Source organism: Lindgomyces ingoldianus, assembly GCF_010093535.1.
Source record: "Lindgomyces ingoldianus strain ATCC 200398 unplaced genomic scaffold BDR25scaffold_3, whole genome shotgun sequence".
Lineage (NCBI taxonomy): Eukaryota > Fungi > Ascomycota > Dothideomycetes > Pleosporales > Lindgomycetaceae > Lindgomyces > Lindgomyces ingoldianus.
The window spans coordinates 485906-507607 of NW_022985164.1; the positions used below are offsets into that span (position 1 = coordinate 485906).

General features: G+C 39.7%; 5 protein-coding genes across 5 annotated transcripts; 4 read left to right on the forward strand and 1 right to left on the reverse strand.

Moving 5' to 3' along the window:
* Nucleotides 1–5051: 5051 nt before the first annotated feature.
* BDR25DRAFT_331165 (uncharacterized protein) lies at nt 5052–7585 on the forward strand (the record flags this gene model as incomplete). The annotated part of the gene is made up of 5 exons (XM_033692608.1): nt 5052–5070; nt 5128–6658; nt 6710–6821; nt 6872–7414; nt 7559–7585. 5 exons carry the CDS (start codon nt 5052–5054, stop codon nt 7583–7585), a joined length of 2232 nt encoding a protein of 743 aa, XP_033553129.1.
* A 346-nt stretch (nt 7586–7931) lies between these two features.
* On the reverse strand, nt 7932–8480 carry BDR25DRAFT_197593 (uncharacterized protein; the record flags this gene model as incomplete). The annotated part of the gene is made up of 3 exons (XM_033684356.1): nt 7932–8075; nt 8136–8297; nt 8358–8480. Coding segments are annotated over 3 exons (429 nt in total), but the record flags the coding sequence as incomplete, so codon positions are not given.
* A 1618-nt stretch (nt 8481–10098) lies between these two features.
* On the forward strand, nt 10099–10783 carry BDR25DRAFT_309707 (uncharacterized protein; the record flags this gene model as incomplete). Its single annotated transcript, XM_033691109.1, has 2 exons — nt 10099–10559; nt 10780–10783. The coding sequence occupies 2 exons, from the start codon at nt 10099–10101 to the stop codon at nt 10781–10783; spliced, it is 465 nt and encodes a 154-aa protein (XP_033553131.1).
* Nucleotides 10784–12696: 1913 nt separating this feature from the next.
* BDR25DRAFT_339360 (uncharacterized protein) lies at nt 12697–13979 on the forward strand (the record flags this gene model as incomplete). Its single annotated transcript, XM_033693375.1, has 1 exon — nt 12697–13979. The coding sequence occupies exon 1, from the start codon at nt 12807–12809 to the stop codon at nt 13977–13979; it is 1173 nt and encodes a 390-aa protein (XP_033553132.1). The 5' UTR covers nt 12697–12806.
* Nucleotides 13980–15115: 1136 nt separating this feature from the next.
* BDR25DRAFT_321802 (amidohydrolase 2) lies at nt 15116–16402 on the forward strand (the record flags this gene model as incomplete). Its single annotated transcript, XM_033691991.1, has 4 exons — nt 15116–15779; nt 15847–16051; nt 16117–16195; nt 16256–16402. The coding sequence occupies 4 exons, from the start codon at nt 15116–15118 to the stop codon at nt 16400–16402; spliced, it is 1095 nt and encodes a 364-aa protein (XP_033553133.1).
* Between the last annotated feature and the right edge of the window lie 5300 nt (nt 16403–21702).

Genomic DNA, 21702 nt, shown 5'->3' on the forward strand with positions numbered 1-21702 from the left:
CGCGTGTGTGGCCAACTTGCCTGTAAGGTACGCTAGCGATATTTGTTGCACAGTCTGCCGCCGCCTACGGCGGACTGTTAGCTGGTGAAGGGAAAAAACTAATCGCTAATCACTTAGAAGCATTTTAGGTATAAAACACTATAGTATTTTACTAGGCAAAATATACTATAACACATTTGTACAATGTTTTTTAAAGATCTAAGGAGTAAAGAGTTGTTTTACGTAACTATATTGCAACTGCCCTTTATAGCAACTGCCTTTACTACAGCGTTGTACAATAATTGTAGATACTTACTGCCACTACTACTCTTCTACATCTACTACTACTACAGCAGTAGCAGTAACAACAACAGTAATAATAGCAATAATAGCAGCAATAGCAACAGCAGCAGCAGCAGCAACAACAATAATAATAATAATAATATAGGCATTAAGCCTACAGTATTTTAATTACTTTTATTATATAAAGCTAACACTTAAAATAAGGCTTTTATTTTCTATAATGCTGCTGTTGCTGCTGCTAACTAAGCTAGCGCTAATGTTAATCTTATTCTACATATAAGACAGCAGTAGCTAGCCCTACTAGCTTATAGTCCACAGGCCTGTGCATTGCTAGCTCTTCTAAGGCAGGATGTAGAGTTTATATATAGTAGTATATCCCCTTATTAAATAGCTTTGCATAGGCCTTTATATATTAACGCTATTCTTATACAATCTTGTAGAAAGGCAGTGGACAACCTGTGCAGCGCATGCTATGGCGCTGTCTCGGGCCCACAACCGTTCCTAGAGTGCTGCTGCGCTAAGGGGCACTTTAGTAGAGCATGTAGCAATTATAAATAGCGTAACTATGCTAGTTACTACTTTATAAAAGAAAGAGGTAATAATAAGCTAGCTAGTAGACTTTTATATTTAGGCTACAACCTAGAGATTAGTAGTGCTAGTAATAGTTTATAGTAGCAGCTTATTTTTATTAAAAATAAACTTGCTAAAGCTTTAGCTAATAATGTAATAGTTCTAGCTTAAAGTATATATAATATTTCTTTTAAAAGTAGTAAAGCGCTTTAGCTATAAAGGTTGTCTATAGCACCTAGCTATGTAGAGATGTCTGTAGCACTTAGTTAAGGCCTGTACCTCTGCGCAGTAACTAAGATAAGTAGCTGTTAAACAGTAAAACTAAACTAAGCTAGTAAATAAAAAAAATAAATTAAATTATTATATAAAACATACTACTTCTTAATACTGTAAAGCTAATAAGGCACTTAAGAATTAACATTAGATAGCTAAGATAGTGCTTACTTATAATTATATAAAAGCATTTCTTTATTTTTTTTATTTTTAATAAAGCTTAATTTCTACTTAACTTTTTTCTTTTTTACTAGCTTTTTCTCCTTCTTAACTTTAGTCTACTTAGTAGGGGGTTTATATAAAAAGATCTTATTCTAAGCTACTATAGTTGCCTTATATACTAGGTATAAAGTTATGCTTTAGTTACCTTTTTTAAAGTATTTACTTTTTAGTAAGTTCTTAATTATATAATAATCTTTAGCACTTTTTAAAAGATATGTAACATAATCTTTACTAACATTTATAATAAAATATAGTTTAGAATAGCCTTTAGTAATTAAAGAATTAAATTATATAAGCTTTTTAAGAAGGCTATTCTTAATAAACTTAGTATAGCTTATAAAAGGCGCGTTTTAAAGCTATATCTAGGTCTAATTTACTATGTATTAGATATTAGCTAATATATAAGAGGGTATTATACATAGCTGTTTAATACTATTAATTTGCTTACACTTATTAATTACCTTATATTATACAAAGTAAAGGATTATAAGAATAGAGAGCTTAGCTATTATATAGCCTTAAATAAGAAGCAAAGATGTACGCTAGATTAACTACTAATATGCTAATTCTACTAGTGTATGTAAAGTAGCTTATATAAAAGAGATAAACATTTCTTTTTTTACACTTTTAAGTGTATTTTTTAGATAGATTATCTCTTCTTTATCTTATATAATTTATATAAGTGTAAAAGGTTAAATTTAAACACTATAGTCTAAATAAAACTTATATTTAGTAGACTACTTACTATAAGACTATCTTATAGTAGGATAAAACTTATCTTAGGCACTTATAGTAACAATAAATTATATATTATATAAGGAAAAAAACTAAAGAAAGAACTAAAAAAAAAACTATAAAAAATTTAAACATACTATAAAAAAAATAAAGGCTTAGTTACTGCATCTACATAAATTTACTAAGCTAGATTAGAATTAATAAGCATTTTTTTACTAAAGTTAGTTTTAAGATTAACATCTTAAACTATGTTTTAATTACTTTAGTTAAATTAGATACTTTTATATTAAGTATATTATATAAAACCTTACCTACTAATTTTACGCTTTAATAGGTGACTTAAGCAGAGACAGTATAGGCTAAAGACTATTCTAGATATAGTATTATGCTTTTGCTTAAAGCTAAAGATAAACATCTAGATATAGTGTTATATAATTCTAAAAGTTAGAGTAAGCTGTAGCTACGCTGTTAAATTTAAGCAAATCTAGTACCCTATTGCACTACTAAAGCATATCTTGTAGAAGGTAGGCATTTATATTCTAACTATTAACCTTTCTTTTAATTATATAAAGCTAATTAGCATTAAATAAAAGAGCCTAGTTCTAGACATAAGCTTTAAAATAGTAATAAAGCATAAAAGGCTTTTTAACTATACTGTTTAGATAGTTTTTCTACCTTTAAATTAAATATGCGTTTTATAGTTATATAAAGCTATATAGTTTCTTATAAAGTATAAGAATATATATAGCATAAATAGTAAGCTAATTAGCTAAGCTATCTTTTAAAAAAAAGCCTTAGGTTTAAAAGTAGTAAAAGTAATTTTACTTAAAGTAAAATAAAGTAATAAGTATTATATAAAATACTAACTTACTAATAAAAAAAAAGCTTTTTAAAAGTTACTACTACTAAGCTTTAATCTACTAATTTAATGTACTTATGCTATAAAAGTAGCACTAATTAAATAAAAGCTTAGGCTTTATAAACTTTTAAAGCTAGTAATAAGCATTTACTAGCATAACTATCTCTATCTCTTAATTAGATTATATAAAATGTAGTTACTACTTTATTTTTTTAAGTGTCTTAAAAAACTAGCAAAGGCAGCTAATAGTAGTGTAGGCAGAGATTCTAACATAAATCTATACAATGTATTATAAGTACGCGTTAATACATGCATAGATCTTTACACTGTACAGTTTTAGCTTACTATAGCTATTAATAGACTAGATAAAGTTTAGGCTAGGAATAATATACTCCCTACAGTGTTGCTGCAGGTTGCGCTTGCAGCGCTCTACTACTTTATAGTTTATTATATAATAGATGCAAAATAACTAGTCTTATATAATAATATAGCTATGTTAATAAAAGTGTGTATAAAGATACCTTTACTTATACTTATTAATAATACCTTTTTTTAGCTTTTAACTAATAAGTTATTATATAAGCTTATTTACTTACTAGCTTTATTTAACACTTTACACTTTTCTATGTAATCTAAGCTTAAATTAAAGTTATATAAGCATATATTTTTTAATTTAAAAGCTTTTATTATGTAGTATATAAAGCATATCTAAATTTTTAAGCTTAACTTTAAAAAATAGTACTTAGATCTAATTCTTAACTCTATCTTTAACTTTAGTAAGAAGGTGTTACCTTACATTCTATGTTTAAAACTGCTGCTTAATTATATAAAAAGTAACACAGACTTAAAACTTTTTAAAAAAGTAAGTAGCTATCTACGCATATGTAACACCTTTATAGAAAAGCCTAAGTAGATAAAGTTAGTACAGTTTAAGGTTAATCTTAGGATGTCCTTCTACATTGCCACTATATTAGTAAGCACTTGTACAATGTAACTATTTAAAAAATGCTTACTAGGCATTATAAAATTAACATGTATAAACGTGTATAAAATAATTATAAAGTTATAAGTAGCTAAAGGCTATAATTATGTGCGGGGTAAAGAATTTTTAAATTGGCAATTAGTTTTTTCCCTTCACCAGCTAACAGTCCGCCGTAGCCGCCCCTGAAACGCACAGCGCAGACCATCCCGGAACCCCAAGATTGATCATCCCTCCACAAAGATTGCATCACGGTGGTCGGTATGCTAGTGAGCATCCTGCACGGAAATGTTCCTCATGATCGGTTTTGTCTCATTGTTTCAGTTATTAGAGTGCTAGATACGTTGCAAACACAGGCATATCGACGTCCTCGAACGGACATGTCGTCACCAGAGCAGACCGACTGACTGGAAATTAGCATCTGCAGAAACGAATCAAGTAGCATATAGCTGGAATGCAAGGAAAGTCGTCAGTTGTCCAGGTAGTCCCACATTATATAGGAAGTTCTGTGGTCTGGTCTCAGCACCTCCGTCCCCTAATCTAGTTTGATTGGATTTGACCGGGATCCCATTCACGCATTATCCTATACCCACGATGTCACCTTGTGGGCGCTTCTGATCTAGCTATCCCACCTTCCCCGCATGATATTGTCTTATCAATCCCACTACTCTAATTGTCCGGGTACCTGCATTTACCAGCAGAATATTATTTGGTGTCCGCCCACGTCCATTTCTTCTCCAGCTTCTCGTCTTTCATTGTTCTATGGACCTTTCACGATGGCCACAACTGGCACCATATTCCTTCTCTTTTCGACATTCTTTTCCACACTTGCATTTGCGCAAAATTCGACTAATACTACTCTCGATAATCTCCAATACGTTAACCCACTGATTGGGAGTGCTAATGGAGGTTTGCATACCAAATATGCTTGGTAGAACCGTTGTTAATTTTGCAGGAAACGTATTTGCCGGAGCAACTCTACCATATGGTAAGAAATTACCGCAAGAAATGATCACGACGTCCTCTGACTTGCTTCCTGTAGGCATGGCAAAAGCTGTCGCGGATGTGGACTCCGGGAGCAACCAAGGAGGATTTACAACCGAAAACGGAAATGTGACGGGTTTCAGCACTATGCACGATTCCGGAACAGGTCTGTACAGCAATATGATTTAGATAAAGCTCAAGTCTGGTGCTGATAAACATTAAGGAGGTAGCCCATCACTTGGTAATTTCGCATTCTTTCCCTACGCATCGTGCCCAGGCGATGACTTGAATCGATGCGTGTATCCGAAGAAGACCCGCAAAATTCCATACCAAGCAGATTCGGTGAAATCTACTCCCGGCTATTTTGCCTTGACTCTGTCCAGTGGAGTCGCGGCGGACATGACTACTGCTCAGCATACATCCTTGTTTCGTTTCAGATTCCCAGCTATTGGAAATAACACCCAAAGTCCTCTCCTGCTGCTAGACCTCACAGACCTAGCGGACTCCCGTCAAGACAATGCTACAATCTCTGTTGACGCGAAGACTGGCCGCATGACTGGCAGCGCCCGTTTCCTGCCAAGTTTTGGGTCTGGAAATTGGGTTGCATTTTTCTGCGCTGATTTCAAGGGGGCTGATATCCGCGACAACGGAATCTTCGTCAATAGTCGCGCAAGCTCAGACGTCAAAGATCTCAGGATTTCTCGATCCATCAATAATTACCCTCTCCCAGGAGGAGGCTTCATTCGTTTCACATCCAATCCCATAGAGGGTGTCCTCGCGCGCATTGCTGTTAGTCTCATCAGCAGTGAGCAAGCATGCAATAGCGCTGAATCCGAGATACCAGATTTCGATTTCGCCTCCACTCAGAAGGCAGCGGAAGATTCTTGGAGAGAGAAGCTCAAACCTATCAGTATCTCGACGACCGGGGTTAGCAAATCATTAATTACTAACTTTTATTCTGGCATCTATAGAACCATGGTCAATCCACAAAACTATACCGGCGAGAACCCCAAATGGTCGAGCACCGAGCCTTACTTCGACTCATTCTATTGCCTTTGGGACAGCTTCAGATCTCAGTTACCATTCCTCACGATTCTTGACCCCAATGGTATTACCCAAATGATTCGCTCATTGATCGATACGTACAAACACGAGGGGTGGTTACCTGACTGCCGCATGTCCTTGTGCAAAGGCTTCACGCAAGGTGGTTCGAATGCGGATGTTATACTTACGGACGGTTTCATCAAAGGCCTTACGGGCGGGGTTGACTGGGATAAAGGCTACGAAGCAGTTGTTAAAGACGCCGAGGTCGAGCCTTATGATTGGTCAAACGAAGGCCGCGGTGGCTTGGACAACTGGAAATCGCTAGGTTATATTCCCACTCAGGACTTCGATCACAAAGGCTTTGGAACAATGACTCGAAGTGTTTCTCGCACTCTCGAATACGCCTATAACGACTTCTGTATTGCGCAAATGGCGAAAGGTCTTGGGGGTAAGGAGAATGATGTCGAGAAATATGTGGGTCGAAGTAGCAACTGGCGCAACTTATACTTCAAGGATCAAAAGTCTTTCCTTTTAACTGGGGGAGCTGATACAGGGTTTACAGGTTTTTTTCAGGGGAAATTCATGAACGGGACATGGTTTACGCAGGATCCTTTGTGGTGTTCAAACATCGATCCGAACCCCAATCGCGTGTGTTCGCTTCAGAATACAGGTCAAGAAACGTTTGAATCTAGTCTGTGGGAGTATGGCTTGTGAGTTACCAGGCCCATATCGTCCTTGCCTCTACCACTGACTCTACATAGCTATGTACCCGGGGACCAAGCAGGTTTGATATCGCTATATGGTGGACCATCTGCCTTCGTCAAAAGATTGGATTATTTGCACGACTTCAACATAACCTACATCGGAAACGAGGTATGTGTTAACTTATATGAGCTCCACCTGGCTCTGACTTATTTTCTCAGCCTTCCTTCCTCACCGTGTTCCAATACCACTATGCCGGACGCCCAGCGTTATCCGCCCTCCGCAGCCACTTTTACATTCCTCGTTTCTTCGCCCCAACCCACGACGGTTTGCCAGGAAATGACGATAGTGGTGCTATGGGCTCATTCGTTGCAATGTCGATGATGGGGCTTTTCCCCAACCCCGGCCAAAATGTCTACCTCATCACTCCACCCTTCTTCGAATCTGTTTCCATCAAATCGCCTCTCACGGGTAAAACCGCCATTATCCGCAACGTAAACTATGATCCGACATACCAGACTATCTACATTCAGAGCGCCACGCTGAATGGCGAACCGTATACTAAGAATTGGATCGATCACTCTTTCTTTACGGAAGGCAAGGAGCTCGTGCTTACATTAGGAAGAAATGAGAGTTCTTGGGGGACAAAGGTTGAGGATTTGCCGCCCAGCCTGAGTGAGTATGTAGGGTTTAATGGGACTGTGAACGGGACGGTTGTGGCGAAGTTCCGGAGGTGGGAAGCGGGGAGAGCAAGGATCGGTAGTGTGAGAAAAGACGAGATGAGAGGATTTATGAGCGAGGACGTGGTATGATTATGAGGTAGGCATGAGTTAATGATGAACAGTATCATTTCTCTCACTTTATAAGCGCGCAAATCTCTCGACAAGTCGCTTGTAAACATCAAACAGGCCCTTGGGCATCATAACGAAGAATGAGCGTCCGTGAATCAGTTGTCACTCTCAAATGACCTCAAGTTCGAACCATATCCAATCTTCGGGTTCCCGAACTCTGCGATTCAACCAGTCCAAACTGCAGGACCTGGATTCTTATACGTAGCGATATTGTATATCTGAGTAGGTGCTGTTGCAGCCATTTCTCCGGGGAACATAATGCCTATGAATGCATAAGTTCTAACTCTTTTACTATCCAAAATACGAGATCGAAAGACATACCTGGGTCACGAGGATTGTAATCCTCGGGCAGCTTGATCGTTGGCCCTGGCTTACCTATGCACTTTTATTAGCTACCAGCGATTCCACCTCATCGAGCCTCAAGATCCATACCGCCTCCGGGCCCAACAACTTCAATATGCGCACATGAATGGTAGAACTGCGTTTTGTTGTATCCTGGATGGAGTCCAAACATCTGCTCACCTCGCAGAAGATACTTCCCGGGGGGTGTCGTTTTCGGAATCGTAAAATTCATCTACGACCACTATCAGCCTTATATATCCGAATCGAATGCTCCGGCAGATTGTGCGCATACAAAATGCGTATCAGAGTTAAGTTCCCAATTCTTCGCATCTCGGACGCCGTATTGCTTAATCTTGAACCAATTCCCATCGCCTTTGTATGTCGCAAGATCGTCATTCGGTGCGCGCGAGAGGTATCCGTGTCCGGGACCGGCATGGTAGATTGTCGTGTCAGACTACTCAACACAGTTATCAAGAGCCTGGAGGCAAAAAAAAAACCCACAAGAGATGCGTACATAGGCACAGTCCTTGCCAATCCCAAACCCAACAGTTTCCCCGGCTTTGATGACTAAGGTCTCGACGTCCGCCCAAGAGTTCTTCTCCAGGTAGTTGCAACGGATATTGGTGTTGGTTGTGTCGGCGATGTAGAAGGGGTAGCAGAGGGCGTCTTTGCGGAGCTTTCTGAGTGGTACGAAGGCGTGAGCGTGGAGTTGGAGTGCTTTAGTGACGAAGGCGCCGTGGTGCTGCCTACCTAAAGTACCGCCATTCAGCATTCAATGTCCCGTTTGTCAGGAGCGTCATGAAGGTGTCTATGTAGTCAACAGGTCAGAAGTGTGGAAAGTTAGGGATGCTGAAGTATGCTAGGGGAAATCGTACAGTGGGCATCCACTAGCCCTCCGAACGCCTGCAAGAGGAGAGTGATTAACAAAGAAGACCTCATTTTAGTCCTCACTTGGGCTCAAAGTTAGAGGAATATCAAGGTAAGCCGTATAGTGGACCAAATTTATAACTTTCCTCTCAACGAGAACCATAAATGTCACGTGTATAAGTGTCAAAGGATACCCGCCTAGCCCCCTAAAACAGATGAGTTCACCTGCTGATCATCTAAGTGGCATGGATGAACTATCTAAATGGAAGGAAGAGACAGAATAAGTGCAATTCGCATACTAGACTTATGTTTCTAGCAGCATAATGCTAGGTGGTTATATTGGAAAACGCCTTGCCGTTATTACAAAGTGGAGAACCATCCATATAATCGGAAATCAATGAAAATTGCTCGTTGCGGTGCACTTAAGGGTTGGGTAAACGGACCGGTTACCGATTGTGGAGCGGAACGTTGCGTTGTGGCGGTTGTATTGGAGGTCCTCGATCGATGCCTGTTTCTAATATTAAAGGAAGGTAGTTAATCACATGGCACGCTGAGATATGCTTTCGGATCTTCGATATCCCTATTATCACTAGGATTGGAGAAAGACGACTATGATGCCTTATGCCAAGCGTTTCGAATCAGAAAAGTAAAGGTGCTCATGTCTTTCCAGCTCATCCTGATGTCCAACAATGGTCATTGAGAGAACGAGGGGATAAAAGCGACAAAACCAAAGGCCGAAATTATGACGTAAGAATTGTTGCAAATGGAGAGGTGGTGTAAGCATGCAGCTATGTAAGAAGCTGATGAAGTGAAGTGTTTTGTGTCAAGCCTAAGTGCTCTGTTGCAGAATATTTATTTACATCTATGATGGCGGGGGCAGTGAGGGCCATGGCAATGGCTAAGGGGATATGGTGAAGGTATAGGAGCTATAGTAACAGCAGTAGGGGCTGTTGAGGCACAGGGAAGGAAGGTTTCTGTACCAGGAATGCGACAAGAATTAGCATTCACAACATAGGAATCTTGCTATGTTAGAGCAAGTTTGGTTCAGAGGTACGACATTGACCTCAGACTCTACTTCAACAACCTAACCTTTCGCTCTGAACCGCAAAGTAAACCACGGCCCTCACCATTACTTTCCAATCATTCAAGAAATTAGAACCAAGGTGAAACCACGAAGTCATGGCCACCATACCATGGTGGATTCGGGTCCTCATCTCGAGCCACCGGCTCGCACGTGACACCAATTTTCACTGAAGGGCCTGGCAATCGGCGCAAACGAGCAATGCACATACCACGCGCCCACCGAATATAAATCTCCTCACGCTACTTATTCAAAAATGCTGCGGCCACCGCCAAACATCAACGTACGATATTTAAGCAACGACAGCATGACGCCTACGACTCGATTTAGGTCCAAGCCCCACCGTCAAGTTGGCTACACTGATCAAGACAAGCGAAGTCGCATCCACAAGACACACATTTGTCAAACAAATCTCAACGCGGCGCTCGCTCTTCGCACTCATAACCCAGGACCATTTGCCACCGCCGCAGGAGTCAACAAACTCGCAGTCAAACTACAAAGCAAGCCAAAACTTGTGCCGAGGCCAAAGGCACGCGATTGCAAGATATGTGCCAGGAAAAAGCCGCCAGTCTCTTTCGGAAAATTAGGTGAAGCCGTCTGTGGTCACTTCATGGACATTTGCAGAGACTGCGTCGAGAAAATGGTTCGAACAAAGATGGTAGATGGCACCCTTGATGTGGCCGAATTGGCCTGTCCATACTCCGAGTGTACCTATGTGATGGGATTTGAAGAAGCAAAGAAGTTGGTTTCCCGAGCTCTTTTCGAGAAGTAAGTACCACACAGCTACCTTTAGAATTTGTGCGGTTCGCGCAGCAATCCCCGACCGTCCCTGTTCCCCTGCAGCTCTCATGATCGGGACGCCCGCAGCACGCTACAGGAACTTTCAAAAGCGAGGTACCAGGTAGTAGGAGTACTTAGAAAGACGTAACCCGACGCCGACTCTTCAGTAATTCTTCCACTGTTTGTGTATGCTAATTACCATCTCTAGGTAGGACAAAGCACTCTTGCAACATTTTCTCTGCTCTAGCAAGGATTTCCACACAAGTCCCAACCTGATTTGCGGCCAGAATTTCTCCATCGGAAACTGTGTTAGCCCGGACATCGAGCAGGGGCTAGACGAGGATGGCAGTGTCCCGAGCGATGAATTAAAGTATAATGTGTTCTTACGAAAGCCCATGGGAAACAGAGACGAGAAAGAAGAAGCATCATCCAATAGCCATATTGCTTGCCCATACTGCAAGTATGAGATGTGTATCAAGTGCGACCGACCAGGGCACCAAGGGAAGACCTGTAATAGCGTTAAGTGAGCCGAGGACCGCGCATCCGAGGACGCCATTAAGTCAATGGGAGTGAGGCTGTGTCCGAACTGTGGTGTTCGCATCGAGAAGTCTAGCGGTTGCAACCATATGCATTGTAAGTTAGCAGATTGGTAAGTAACGGACGTGGGAAAGGGTCTAATATGCCATTTCACAGGCAAAAAATGACAGTATCCCTTTTGTTAGGGGGCTTATGCTCGTATTAAACCAGTCCCGTTCACCACTTGCCAGGCTGCCCAGAACGAACTGGCAGGATCGTGGATCAACCCGGAAGCTACTATCAGGGTGACATGAACACACTCGTTCATGCTCTGCTATAGGTCATCCTAATTCATCTAAGACAGATTCAGATACGTGGTATTGTGTCACGATTTCTCATCCTGCCCCAACTGGCTCAGATTGTCTGCTCCTTCTTTGTTGTCAAATTTCAGGAGAAAGATGGTGAGATGGGCTTTTGTGGGGTATCTTGCTTTCTGAGAACATAGACAGCGGAATGGAAGTTGGTGGGATTTCTTGCTCTCCAAGGCCGTAGACGTTATGGGATTCCAGTGCAACTGGGCACCGGAGTTACATTTCAACAGGAAGCTTCAAAGGGTGTAATAGTTAGTTCCTCAAAAGTATTCCCAAACCAATAGGATCAATTCACGCATTGATGATGCTGCTCGAACTCTCTTGACACCCCTGCATGCATCTATCAAGACTTATCCACGCCTAGCCTGCTCACTACTGCTAGCTCGTACCTAAACTTCATTCTCTTCATTTCATAGATATCACGGAAGGAAATGCTTGTATTCTCATAGGAAAGTGACAAGCATCTGATGTATGCCATGAAAAATATGAAAACGACACCACCCTAATTGGACAACTCAATAGCCGTGAAATCACCATCAAAGTGAAAGAGGAAATTGCGCCCTATATCTGACCTAGGTAGCCTCGTGCGGGGATATAAAGATCGGGTCCAGATCAGGGCTTGTGTAAAGAATTGGAAGTGACGAGAATCTGCACTTTCCTCGCCCGAGCAATTCACCTGCTTCATCGAGTGAACATAGCCCTCTCCGCGCCACTTTCACTAAAGAAACTCACTCTCAACTAACGAAGAAAGTGAAATTCGCATAAGAATCTCGAATGTGCCAGATCTACCGCATACTTGGTAGAGAGATCGGGCGGTGTGGCAGTCGATGAACCGGCGGTCGAAGAGCGCCACCGATATCGAAATCGCTTCCTTTTGTATCGAGGAAAGTTTCCGTGGCAGACCGTGAATAAACGTCGCAAACGGGTGTTGCTGTTGACGTCAGGTTGTCGCCTGGTGGGTAGACTTATGAACCACGGAGCATTCACCTCCCTTTCCCTTCGCGTATGCGTCTTCCCAATTAGAAAATTGTTGACAGAAATATTTCGCTGCTGATTTTGAACAACAGAAGAAAACCATCTAGTCACCTCTTCGACAGGGAGGTTTGGAATGATCTGCATCGAGATTTTAAAGGGACAAATCCGGCAGCGAAACACGTGGCCAAGAGCCCCATCTCCTAAAGTGCAACAAAGTCAGTCTATTTGTGATCAATCAACCGGCTACTATCACCTCAAACAGCAATTCGAAAGCTTCATCTCCTCGGCGTAGATATAAAATCTCTGCCAATACAACCCAAACATCTCACATACACGAACAACAACTCTTCGCTTCTTTAATTGTTGTTAGCCCATGGATCCGCCAACTCCGGAGGCATCGGGGCTAGACGAAGATGAATTCTTGTATCCAGAGTCGTTGTCCAACCCCGTCTCTTCATTGGGTGGGATGGCAGTGAAGCTTGAGAGGGAACAATCGACCGACCCAGACTCGCAAGATCGGCTGCAAATCCCATCGCCAATACCAATCTTCCCAAAGCCTCTTGCCCTGTCTTACTGCAACTTCAAAAACCATTTTTCCGCGTACGGCTACATGGACGGGACGAGGATGGAAGCCGCAAGTTTTCTAGTTGCTCCACTATTGAGACATTATTTCCCAAAGACCAAGTTCGAGTACTGGAGGTTGGCGCGGCAAGATGAGAGCCTGTTTCAGTGTATTCCAGTGGACGGTACAACATACTGGATGGTGACCACGAAATCTCTAAAACAGGAAGGTGCTGGGGACGATAGTGACCCTTCGAGAGAAGCCATGATATTCCAGAGATCGCTAGTGTTGCTAGTAATCATTGTAACGAGCTATCCGTTCCTCGAGGCGCGAGAGAGAGGCAGGATAAATTCAATCAACTTCTCTGACAAGGCATTAGGCAATTCTGGCGAGGTCATGGTTGACGAGACGGTTGCACGACGTGGAAACGTTGTGGTCCTGGGAGGGAGAACGAGGCCTTCAGCTCCGAGCTTCGAGTTCTTCACGTTTGATGTTGATGGTGGACACGGACATTCCCTAGTCCCTTGTTTCGGCCAACCAGAACAACATCAGACTGGGTTCCGTACGAACAGGTTCAGTTTGGAAACTGAAGACGTAGATAAGGTCGACATAATGTTCAGAATGTTCGCAGAGAGCGGATCCGGCAGTTGTGTGTTCAATGCAAACACGCTTTCGAGGCTTGGGGTACGGTTACCACCTCTTCATCGAGTCCGCCAACGATCGGCGGAGTCGCAGGCTTTACATAAAGATCTGACGCCGGAAGGTTCCGATGACATGACAGATGAATATCTCCGAAGTCTTAAGATCAATAGGAATGGAAAGCTGCTAGGGGCTGGCGGGCGTTTCCTGACTAAGGAAAAGGACCTGAAAGCGAAACGACTTGCCAGCGCGAGGGGCATCAAGTTTGCGTTGCCTGAATTCAAGAGTGACATGGATCGAAGTCGAGAGCGACGCGACCGCGACCGGGCTAGGCGGAAGCGTTAGTCAACACGGACATAGAAGGCTCAGATAGATGTATCACGGAATCCGGGTTGTACATATACGGAAGGTGATAAGAGTGAAGTATTTGTACGAGCATGGTGTATCAAAACAGAAGGATAGCGGGTGGCTGTATGCTTTGTGGGAGGGATGTTTTCTACCGTGCGTATATTAGCAAAACTGAATACTGAGGTCTTCCATGCTCGCGCTTGCGATTCTAGACAAATAAATCTACCTGCAGAAGTTCTCCCATGACGATGTAAGCTCATTCACCACTGCGGGACAATGGCCAAAGACCATCGTAGAACCACGCGGCTTGACGAGCCATTCTGATTAGTAAGGGCGCCACTTGAGCGAATTCCTTGGTCTGTCGGTGGGCAAGCGGCCCTCCCTGCCTTGCATATATATATTCTTGTTTCGGTTTCGATTCGTAGACTAATATTGGTGGCCGGGTTCCGCTGAGCTTGTCCAGTGAGCTCGTCGTGGGGAAATCTGTGTCGATGACCGAGCATTTGGCTCCTTAGGAGGCTCTGGCTTGACTTGGTGGGTTCATCGGTGGGAGGGAGCTGGAAGTCGGGCGCTGGCTTTGAGTTGAAACGAAGCGATCTCCAAGGTGGACGAGACCGAATACTGCCAAGCCCTCCCGCAATGGATGCGCCACTCCAGCCACCACACAGCCTGCAGCGATGTGCAAACATAGGATTCCGTCATCTTTTGACCCTTAGGGAGACTCCAACTGATTTTTATTATATACAAACTCGCCCTCAACGCGAGAGGCGACACTGACAGGGCTTCCGGAGCTCCCTGTGAAAAATTGCTGACCTTCGCGGAGAGCACAGTCAGCACAGTTCGTTCATATTTAATGTTAGTTGGCAACATATATTCACATATCTTTTTCAAATTTGGAGGTTAAACAACATTCACGGTCTGATTGGGTGGGGAGCCGGTGGAGCACAACACCCGAAGAAACCCACAATTTCATGCCCAGTAAGCGGTCTCTACCAAGGTATATACGTATTCTAAGCCTTCGAAAAGGTATTCTCTTTTTAGCCCTGGCATAAAGCATTTGAGTAAAGCCCTTCTAATGGATTTTAGGCCTCTATGTTCTCGTCGCCTTCATAGTCCATCTTATTGTGTCCACAATGGCAGAGTCAGCACACATTGCGCGAATCAAGAAGAACGCAAAGCGCGACAATATTGATCTCACAGTTCTGCCTTTCCTGGCCTCCGCGCTTGCAGACATCCAAAAGATATTTACTCAAACGATTTCCGGAGTTCCAACCTTCTCCAATGCAACTCGGATCGATACCCATGTGCATCCTGTGCCTTCCTGGTTCCACGACCTTCAGCCTTTGGCGGGAGGTCGAGAAACACCATCCTGGGACATTCTCTCTCACTTCAACTTTATGCTCTCCCATTCCATCACTCGTTCCATTCTCTGTATCTCGACACCACAGGCCAATGCTTTCCCAGGAGACAAACCCAAAACGCGAGCTCTCGCCCGAATCCTGAATGAGTTCACTTCGGCATTAGTAACGGTGTATCCGGATCGATTCAGCTTTCTCGCCGTGACAGCATTGCCTTATGTCGAAGAAAGCATTGCGGAGGTAAGATACGCATTAAATGAATTAGGTGCTGTCGGCGTAGGTGTTTTGACAAACCATGAAGCCCTCTATCCTGGAGACAAGATGTTCAGACCGCTTTGGGAGTATTTACAAAATCGATCAAGTGAGAGGGAAATTATATTCATCCACCCTACGGATCCACTGATGAAGGTTGACGGGAGACTGGTCGATTCAAAACCATGTGGGTCGCTTCACTAGCTTTTGTATTTTAAAAATTTAGAAGTACTGTGGTAACTAATGGGCAGAAGCACCTTTGAGATCTGGTCTTGGGGAATTCTACTTTGAGACTGCGCGAGCGATTTCGTCGATCACGGCTTCAAGGACCATTATCGAGTTCCCGAAACTTCACTGGCGGATATCACATGGGGCTGGTGCATTTCCGGATATTGAAGATCGCTTTTTATTAGGCGTCCCAATGGATGCGGAAGAGGCGTGGAAAATTTACGCAACGCGGTAATTGGACCTTTGAAGTAGAGAACTAAGCCACCCACTGACGATCGTATATTTTGGTACGATAGTGCTGGACCTGTTTATCCTCGTCAGATAAAAGGGCTTCTCGCTCATGATGTGCCCGTATCCCAGTTTGTATTCGGGACAGTGAGTTTTGCCTTCCGGAATCCGCCCTACTATGATGTTTACTCTGCTAATTGAGCGTAGGATTATCCGTATGGCATAGGGTTTTGGGATGTGGATGCCAACATTGCAGGCCTTGCCGATGCTGACTTTCTCTCCCCAGAGGAAAAAGATGGTATATTTCATGGAAATGCCCGGGAACTCTGGAAAGGAAAGATTGGTGGCGTATGAGTTATCTGCCACTGTGAGATATAAGGTTGCAACATATTTGCTAGGCCAGTGGGAAACGCCTTATGAGATATCGGGTTAGGTACAATCTCGTTTAAGTTCACTAGATTCTTTATTAGCAAAAGCTTGATGGTGAGTCCTTGGAAGCCCTCTTAGACGACTCTCCTGCCAGCCAATTTGTTGGCAAATTTGGGCTTCTCTTGGAGGGCCCAATCTTGGTTGTAATAAGTTAAGACGAAGGGTATGCCTGCAATGAAAGTGTCTCCAGCTCTAATTGTGCTTAAGCGCGTTAGTGATGGTCGATGAGAGACCATTCTTCAGAACATACTCGACCACTGAAAGATAGGCTTCTCTTGGCGTCCAAACATCGACAACTCTCCCAGCTCCCTGGATAAATCGAAGATTATTAAACGACAGTTACATCCTGGGAACCCCAGGTGCAACATAACAGAGTGCTAGTTGAGCAAGTTAGCATTTAGTGGCTGCAGTCCCCCTAGCTGGCTTCTCACTTATTCTTAGTCACTAGAAACTGTGCCTCAGTGCATTCTTTGGCCGACTTGAAACCTTTGTCCTACATCAAATAATTAGCGAGAAAACCCGGACTCACTCGGTCTAGGCGAGCCTACCTATGCCCATGATCTGAAATAGAACACCAAGTATTCTTCTGCTACAAAATCCGCCAATCCCTCTCAGTGAGGCTTTTCAACCTCGACACTAATCTTGAAGTGTGGAGGCCGTGATTGAAGACTGAAAATACATTGGAGTGTTACATCGGGAATACGACCTGCTCATGTTAGCTCATCAAGTGAACAAGCGCCATCACCTCTACCTCGAAATGGTACCAACCAGACATGGTGTTTCAACCTCGGTCAACCCACGTGACTTTTGAGCGAATTCCTCAGTCATGTCTGTGAGGCCATTGTAATTCACAATTATTCGGCTTCTGCTGGAATGGCTATTAATAACGTAGCTAGAGGCTGTCTCTTGGCTACCGTATCGGATAATGCACTAAGGATACAAGATAGTATTCGAGAGTGAGTTGCGAACGAATCAAATATTACACTATCTCTACCGCCAAGCCCTCTCTCCTATTGGTCTGGATATAAGCCAGCTATTGATTTAATTAGTAGAAAATTAGTAACTAAAAAGCTGCGTTACTGTTTGTTTTTAAGCTTTAAGTAATTGTTCTGCTATGCTACATGCTTAATCTAGTCTTCTTTTTTTCCTATTATAATTAACTACTGCACAGTTAGGGGTGTAAAAATTACTTCTATAGTGTAATTTTTCCTGCTAAATGTAATTAGCTCTGCTAAGACCTTCTAAGCAAAGCCTACTGCAAGTAAAAAGGGGGTTCTAGAGGATCTCCCCCTAGTTAAGCAAAATAGTAGTGCAACTTTAGGCTTTAGCTTTACATCTACTCTAACCTATTTTAATCTTTCCTAACTAGACATTATCTGCTTTAATACTTTTACAGCCTTAGTTAACTTTACTTTATAATAATAATAAGTTATAGTAAGCTACTATATTATAGCTATCTATAATGTATATAAGTGTATTAAGTTATCCTATGTTATCTACTAACCTTTATAAAGGATTATAAAGGCCTTAAAATTACACCTAACATAATATTAGCCTAATGTAAAACACTTTTAACTATTTCTTTTTTTCTTTAAGCTATAAAGCTATACTAATTATATTAAAATTAAAAGCATATTTGCATACTATAAACTATTACATAGGGGGTAAGAGCTTAGAGGTGTTCTATTACTTAGAATAATAAGTTTAGATAGCTTAAATTCTTTTTTATATAAAATTTTTTCTTAAAAGTTTTTAGCCTAATTAAGTTTTTTTCTAAACTTAATAAGAATGCTATTTTAAAAAAAGTTATACTTTTAGAGACTTTAAAAAAATAAATTTATTTAGTATAGTATAAGCCTTACTACGCCTTATTTTAATAAGTAGAATCTTAATTTACTTAAAGTTAATCTATCCCTAATCTGCTTTAACTTTTTTTAATTAGTACCTTTCTCTCTTAACCTATCCTTTTTTTCTTATTATATAGTGTTATCCCTTTATATTATTACTATATAGACTTATTACCTACTTTCTGCCTAGTCTATAATAACTACAGACCTTTTTCTAACTTCTCTACTAATAAAGTTAGAGCTCTCTATTACTAGTGTAATAGACATAGCTGTGTAGTATGTTACTTTATTATAATTATTATATTCTTTAGCGCTTATATCTAGTTTTATTTAGGCGTGTTAGCTATTAGCTAATGTTAACTCTAATATATAACTCTTAAAACGCGTTTAAGCTTGCGCTACTACAGTCTAATTAGGTCTATGCTAGGGCTAACCTGCACATGCTAGGTGTGACACTGCATTAAGCAGAACGCTAGTGCTTAATTAATTATTTTATATATATTAAGACTTTTTTAAGACTTTTACGCCTTTTTTTACTTCTTCTACACTATCTGTCTAGATTTATTATAATATATAATTAACTCTTTTTAAGTCCTTTACGCTAACTTCTACTCCTCCTACACTGTTTATATATATATATTATTATAATATATAGCTAACTTTATAAAGACCTGTCTAATTTCTACTTTTTTAATATACTTTAAATTAGCCTGCTCTATCTCTATTTATATGTAGAGATTAAAAGTAACTAAGGGCTAGTTTTTTATAAGATAATTTACTAAAGGTATATATTATTACTACTATAAACTATATTACTTTTATTAACTTTAGTCTAATGCAGAATTCTATAAGTAGCTGTTTTAACTATAGTGCCTTTTACTAGCCTAAGAAGTAGGTTAATAAGAGTTAGGCAGATTCTTCTTAGTACTTTATATGTTGCCTAATAAGTAATATTAACCTTTTAACCTTTTTAAATCTACCTTTATTCCTGTGTTATCTTTTATAGAGTAGGCACCTACTTAGCAAATCCTTTTAAAAGCATCTTTAATTATATAATACAGCCTTAGCTTTTATGTTAGCTAACTATAAATAAATAAATTAAAGTGTGTGTAGCATAAGCGTAAAGGTTTTTTAGATTATAAAAAAGATGTACTATATGTATAGCCTATTAGAGCCTACTAAGGGGGACGTTCTCTCTTACGCACAGCTATACTTTTATAATCCTGCCTAGGCTAACAGTGCGCGTATAGGGCATTAGGCTAATAGTAGTCTTAATCTAACTATACTTACGCAGCTACTATAGATAGTTAAGACAAATTACAATAATTCTTAAATTAAAATATACAAAACTATATATAAGTAGTTATAGTAAGCTTATAAGTAAGATAAAAAATTATAAATTACTTTTAATCTATAACTATAGTTAATTATATAGGCTAGGGCTAATTAACATTAAAAGAACCTGCCTGTTGCTAAGAAAATTACTACTCTAGTCTATAATAAGCTAGTTAAGAATTATAACTAAAATTTTATTTTTTACTACTAACTTAGCCCTAATCTAAGACACTGTTAGTCTCTATACTAAAAGATTAAACATACACATGCAGCATATTAGCCTCTCTACTATGTTTTAATGTTTTTATAAAGTACTCTTAGGTTTTACTATAGTTTACAGCTGCGTACTTTACACATGTCTTACACCTAGAATACTCTAACTAATTCTAAGTATTACTAATTTTACCTATTTCCCTAGCATAGCAGTCTTATTATGCTTTTTAATTATAGTCTATTATTCTAGCAATTTATTGTTAACTGCTAAGCTTAGTGTAAACAGAGAAAGTTATAGTAGATTATAGTAAATTAAAAATAGTTACATGCTAATCTATATTAAAAAGTGTGTAATACATTAAATTAGAATAACTTTTAAGCTAATTTAGTTAAAATTTAGACTATTTTTCTTTTAAGTTACATTAGCAGTAGTTACTTTATTATATAGTGTTATTAGAACTTTATAGCTATTATTTAAAAGCTTAGTTAACTTACTTTATTTATTACTTTTACTGCTAATTCTAAATAGCTAGAGTTAGAGCAGGAGATTAGTACGTCCTTTTAGCTATTAGATTAGCTAGATCTAGTCACACGCGTTTTTAAGCTGCGTCTTAACTCCCTTCTTACAGACCTCTAGACTAACTATGTATTTAGCTAGTATACTAGTATTATGTATACTATTAAGTACTAGAAGTAGGGTTTACTTTATACTTATATTTTACTTTTTTTATATTATAATTACTATAATTAGTTCCTTAATCTAAACTTTATTAATTAAGTTATATAAGCTAAGCTTTTTATAAAAGCTTAAGATTTAAATAAAGTCTTAAGTAACATTATTAAAACTACTATAGTTTATAGGCTATATAGAACCTTAAATCCTAGCATGCTCTATATGCAGACTACAGAGCGTTCTCTCTAAGCAACCTGTTAGAAGCAATTTCTAAAGGAATACACTAATAAGACTTTAGTTAGTAGAAACAGTTATCTTATATATTAGTGTTAACTTAGTTTAACTTAGGTTGTAAAGTGTTATAGTTAAAACATTATAGTTAATAATTACTAAGTAGTGCCTTATAGTTTATACCTTTTATATAAGTACAACACACATGTTAACGTAGAGGTCTGTGCCTTTATAAAGTTAGTTAAATATATATATAAGTATATCTATAAAGGCACTAATTAGGTTGTTATCTGTATCTAGCAAAAGAACAAAGTTGCCTAGTATCTAAACATACACTATATTAGACTAACTAAGGCTGTTTAGCAATTAATAAAGTTTAAAGTTTATAAAGAGAAGCCTTCTATTATTTAATTAGCAGTGCATTTACTAGAACAGCATATAGTCACCTTTTATAACAAGGATAGTGCTAAACAGGTAGAGATTGTAGTTAAACAGAAAAGATTATTATTAATAAAATAGTTAAAGTATAATGCTTTTTATATAAATAAGTGTAATTTTCTTTACTAAGACTTTCTAACCTAGTATTATTAGAATCTAAAGAAAGATAGTAGTAAATAGACTTAGTTCTAACATAATTAGTACTTTATTAGTTATGTCTACTTCTGTAGTTTTTTCTCTAGAGAGTGTTTCTATCTTAGAATGCTTTTTATATAAATCCTAGGCGTAATTAGTTTTAAACATCTTTATATAGTTAATAGTTAAATTTAACTTACTTTTAAAAACACTTATTTAGCTTTTAATCTTTTAGTTAAGGATAAATTATAGTAGTATATATTTCTTAAGCTTTAGCATTTAGCACTTACTTTTAAGTTACATTGCGTCTTTCTTTAGGCCCTAGTCTTTAAAAATGTAGGTAATTTTATAGT